Source organism: Penaeus vannamei, chromosome 21, assembly GCF_042767895.1.
Source record: "Penaeus vannamei isolate JL-2024 chromosome 21, ASM4276789v1, whole genome shotgun sequence".
In the NCBI taxonomy this organism is placed as follows: domain Eukaryota; kingdom Metazoa; phylum Arthropoda; class Malacostraca; order Decapoda; family Penaeidae; genus Penaeus; species Penaeus vannamei.
The window spans coordinates 26,350,638-26,355,637 of record NC_091569.1 but is presented as its reverse complement, the minus strand read 5'-3'; the positions used below and the strand labels follow the sequence as shown (position 1 = coordinate 26,355,637).

Below are 5,000 nucleotides of genomic sequence, written 5' to 3'. Positions count from 1 at the left end.
CTTCCGGTGGATCTTGAGTTGGTGCAGTGAGAACACCGATCCATCTGTCTGGTAAGTTAAATGAATTGAGGAAGAAAAGTTAGGAAAGGGAATCTTTGTTGTAAATTGAATGAGGGGCGTGTTTAAGGTGAGAAGAATGAAAGTTCTTGTTTAGCGTTCAGGCAACATGGAAACTGATGATGCTATTTTTCATTTTCATTATTCTTTTCTGCAAACACTTAAAGAAGGGAAAAACAGCTTTTCAAAGTCGTCAAATCATCTTAAGTACTTGTGGGTAATCAGGACAATTTTTATACATATTTACTACTAAGAGTATTCTCTCTAAAAAACATAGCAAGAGAACAGCTGTCCAAAGTCATCAAATCATATTTGAAATTGGTTGAAAATCAAATTTTTTTTCTTTTTCTCGTGGCCTAAACAAAATGCTGTTTGAAGTAAAGACCCAAGTGAACAATCATGAAACAAACTATCGTTTATGATGTTAATCCACTAACGCCTGTCGACTGTGACTTTAGGTTATCAATTCAACCTACACATAGATGGCGCTTAGCCATCCTAAATTTCACACACACACATTGAGTCCAAAAGGTGTTCTTAGACCAACTGACCGAAAATAATTTTAATAAAATTGTTTTGTTAGCTTAAACAACTCTATAACATGAACTTACGATATGTTCTCGCTAACGCACTTCAAACTCTTAATGTGAACATATCGGTGCTTATGTCAAAGATGAAACTTAAATAACATGATAGTTAATAAACAACATGTGTTTAGGTCCAGACTTTCATTATGTTTGTTCATTTGTCACTGTAAATAAGTGTTGATGATTAAGTTCATATCTAAAGATCAAGCAATAAATCAAAGGTACATTCTCACAATACGCTTCCGACAGAAGAGGACGGCTTACCACTAAAGAACAGAATGGCCAGTGTTGATGAACAGAGTAGCGAGCTGGCTGGTCTTAAGACAGAGTCATCATTCGTATGATAAGATTGTCAGCAATATGATGCTGGTGGATTGTAAGCCCTTAAACAAGTTGTCGGGTGGTGCCTAATGATACCTTCATTTCCAGATCAATGGTTTTGTACCTCGCCAATAGCGATCCAGATAACTATCACATATATGGTTTTAACCTTCAAATTTACACACAGGTACATCCATGCATGTACATATATCCATGGCTGTCTCCCTTAATAACGATGGTTATTGTAATGCCAGCTATGCCTCCTTGCAAAGCCATAAAAAAACTGACAAAACTTAATTTTCCAAGAAAACAGAAACTAAGAATAAAGGCATTATTATTTTATCAGCCATCAGATATCACAAAAATAAGTGAATCAATAAGATCATACCCTAAATACATACCTCCACCGCAAGGCTACAACAAGTATTTCCAATGGGCGTAGTTATGTGTTCTCTGTTACCCCGGTGCCCTCTGACCAGGCGTTTGCGGGCATGGGACATCAGGTAACTCGTGTGGCCATCCAGACCTACGCAAAGAAGTGAAAGGACCTTGCTTATTTTTTCAGAGATTAGATTTTAATTTATCTATTCATTCAACTAATGTCAGGTCTGTTGATGTTGGCAGAAGAATTCACTCTACTATAATTATAAAAATTATATAACGGTGTCTTCGTCAATGCTATGTATATATATATATATATATATATATATATATATATATATATAAATGTATATATATATATATATATATATATATATATATTGGGGGGAGGGGGGTAGATGGAGATAAAGCAAGCATGTATCTCTGGCCTGGCACCAGTTGTAATTCCATGAATTACCTAACCGTCTCACATCAGTGAATCCTAAACACTGTTAACACTGTATCCCCTTGACACTAAACCCATCCCCAAGGACATGGCAGTTTAGTTGCCAGTCAGTTGCTTGTCCAAACATTTTTGACTTGGACGCACAGAAGAGGGGGGTGGTAATTTAATCCATAAACTGCGACATACATCATGTAATGAACAGCGTGTAACTACGACTTACATTATATGTTATGAAGGCTATAATCCCATACCACAGTTTAACTGACAGAACCCTACTATGCAGCTTACGGCTTACGGGTTAAAAGAGAGAATAACTGATTAGAAGTGGAAACCAACATACCCAGCAGCTGGCGCTTAGCCTTGTTGGAGAGCTCGCTGGGGTCGAGGACGGCAATGAAATCATTGGTGACCACATGCAATTGGACACCCTGAACTAACAGTGCATTGCGTAGTTGCTGGACCGGTGCCGAAGTGCTCTAAGGAGGGAAAGAGAAGTGGAAGGTGTTTGAAGAAGTAGATATGGGTACAACTTGAAAGAACAATGTAGGCAGCATATCTGTCACACAACTTAGGAATTGGTGACAAGATAACAACAAATGAATAATGAAATAAAAGCATATTGAATGACAGATGTACTGGCCATACCGAAACTGTACATCGTGGATGATCACAATCGAAAAGGATGATAGACTTAAGAGCCCGTGGCGAGAAATCGACAGCAGCAGCAGCAGCAACGGCATCAAGTGGAGAAGTCCCAGAGTCTATTACCATTTCCTCGATTCCATCTAAATCCTCAACTGGAGGGGTTCCACGCCCAATATATCGGACAAGTACTCTTCTATTCCTGAATAAGAAGAAACGTGAGGTTTGAGTTTTGTATTTATGTACTTTTGGTCTCTTTTTCCTCGTTTTTAAATGCTTACTTCCTGCCATCCTTAAGTAGGGCTGTCACGAGGTCCTGAACGTCTTCCAGGCATTCAAAGTCTGTGATGATGACAATCTCCTTCCTAAGATCCTCTGCACCCTGTTCCTCCTCACCATGAAGTGTGCATGGCTCTGCAAAGAGGTCCGTGGGTTAAATCTGTTCTCCAGTTGACAACTTTCGATGTAATGGAGGACAAAATCATTTATGGTAGTTTGTTACACCAATTCTTCATTGTCAATTATGATATACAATTTCATTCTCAGGAGGCAGTGTGGCATCTGTACATATATCAATCTAAAAAGAATGCACATAGGAGATGATAAGATACTGACTGTTGCAAATTGATGATAATTTTGAAAGACTGGGAAATGAAGTTTTCAACAGTACTGACGTCCTGTGAATGCCATGGTATGCTTCATTATGTTTATCATCATAGTAAATCAGCTGCTTACCAAGACAACAAAAATTATAAACAATTATAAGCAAACAGCAGTAGTTCAATTACAGAAGAAAATGAGGAAAACCTACGGCAGTACGACGATATGTTCACCGAAAGTTCGTGATAGTGCCGGAGACAGGTGTGTATGTAGGCAGTCTCAGCAGCGCATATCTTCCCTATGAGACAGGTCTCTAAGTAAGGGGAGCTTGGCACACTAGCAAAGCAGGATCTGTTTAAAAAAAATAATAATATAAATAAAATGTGGATAAGCAAAATATGCTATTACTGATATAGGCTAAAGATTGCTATATACTTAAATTAGTGTTACACTGTAAACAAAAGCAACAATGTTCCCTTTTCTAATTCCAAGGCCTCAAGATCAATTTTTTTTTTTTTTTTTGTGGTAGTGAAAGACTTTATTTCCTTCATTATTTACCTCAAGGGGGACACAGGGCTGCTGAAAAGATTGCTGCAGTGCTGGTCTTCAGGTGGTGCTGCAAGAGACTCTGGGAGGGCTGAGGAGCACTGCTCGGCAGAGGTCACCCGCCAGCTTTCTGCCCACTCCTCAGCTGAAGCCGGCTAAGGAGAAAGGCTGCTTTTAACTTTTTACCGATCTATTTACGTTTGTTTCTTATTTAGGAGTCGAACAGATTTAATAGGAATCTGAATATAAAGTTTTATTTCACATCAAGATTAACTGGGAACTTTTAGCTTTGAACTGGGAAGGTATTTAATAATACTTATAATAAATTACTAAAATGATAAATAACGTAACAATGGTTATAAAGTAAAGAAAACAAATCATGACACATTAAGCCTGAAAGTCGCAACTTCAAGGCAGACCTCACCATCTCCCAGTCACTGGTCATGAAGTCAGTGTTGTTATCGAAGTCGAAAACCCCGAGGAGCCCGGCGGTGGCAGCGAAGTGCTCGCCTGTGACAGAAAGCCGACACAGGTCCTGGCTTAGGTGACACTCTAAGCTCAGGCCTTCAGAGGACGACACTGTTGCGCGGCCCAGCGTCCAAGTCAAGGTCAGGCCACCGAAATTGATGATTGGACTGCGCACGTTCTTTGAGTTGTATGTCATCTGTAGGAGATCCACAATTTGTGATAGAGCCGCAGGAAGCGATAGAATGCTATGAAAAGATTACATGAAGGGATAATGTACTTTATCAGCATTTAAAAAAAATCTGATTACTCACTGAAAAATATAAGATAAATATTGGGTCAACTGAAACTGACTGAAATTGAAGTAATAGTTGAAAACAAAACTATAAATATGTATAAATTGAGTATCAAACCTTGAGATTTGAGTCGATAGTGACTCTGTCTTTTCCCCTAAAGAAAGTGAAGACCCTCTTAGAAGCGGTTTCCAGGTCCTCCATGTGCAAAGTGACAGCCGTGGGTGTATCTGACTGAGTAAGCAAGACCAGCACGTGGTGGCATGAGTCAGTCAGCAGAGGAGACACGTGCCTTCCGTCCCAAGTGATAGCGTTCTCCCAACCCAACACGACCGCCTCACCTGTTGGTACAGTGCTTGCTCATCTCCGTGTGACTAGCTGTCTACTTGATATCTGTCTTGCTGTCTGCTGGTAAGGTGCTTGTTATTCTCTGTTCGTTACCATGAGTGCGTCTTAGTAACTGCTGCCGACATGCTTGTTATTTATAACCGTGTGTTAATCTGTCTAACTGGCCATTGATCAGGAGCTAGTTTATCTAACCATATTTGACAGTCTGCTTATTGGGCACTAGGACACTTGTTTATCTGTGCGTATAACTTTTTACTACATGGATTCTAGTTTAACTATTTGGCTGTCTGTTGGCGAGGGGCATGTTTATCCATG

At 39.5% G+C, this 5,000-nt stretch overlaps 1 protein-coding gene across 4 annotated transcripts in view; it reads right to left on the bottom strand.

Annotated features, from left to right (window-relative positions):
- The window catches only part of LOC113812139 (uncharacterized), a 250,767-nt gene that overhangs the window by 1,415 nt on the left and 244,352 nt on the right, over window positions 1–5,000 (bottom strand). For all 4 annotated transcript variants that reach the window (XM_070136041.1, XM_070136040.1, XM_070136042.1 and 1 more), the window contains 9 exons: window positions 4,458–4,678; window positions 4,004–4,243; window positions 3,592–3,734; window positions 3,245–3,384; window positions 2,715–2,847; window positions 2,437–2,635; window positions 2,132–2,267; window positions 1,367–1,491; window positions 1–48 (listed from right to left, as the gene is read on the bottom strand). The exon at window positions 1–48 is cut by the window's left edge and continues 138 nt beyond it. In XM_070136041.1, the coding sequence (XP_069992142.1) occupies window positions 1–48; window positions 1,367–1,491; window positions 2,132–2,267; window positions 2,437–2,635; window positions 2,715–2,847; window positions 3,245–3,384; window positions 3,592–3,734; window positions 4,004–4,243; window positions 4,458–4,678 (1,385 nt within the window). The remainder of the gene's footprint in view (window positions 49–1,366; window positions 1,492–2,131; window positions 2,268–2,436; window positions 2,636–2,714; window positions 2,848–3,244; window positions 3,385–3,591; window positions 3,735–4,003; window positions 4,244–4,457; window positions 4,679–5,000) is intronic.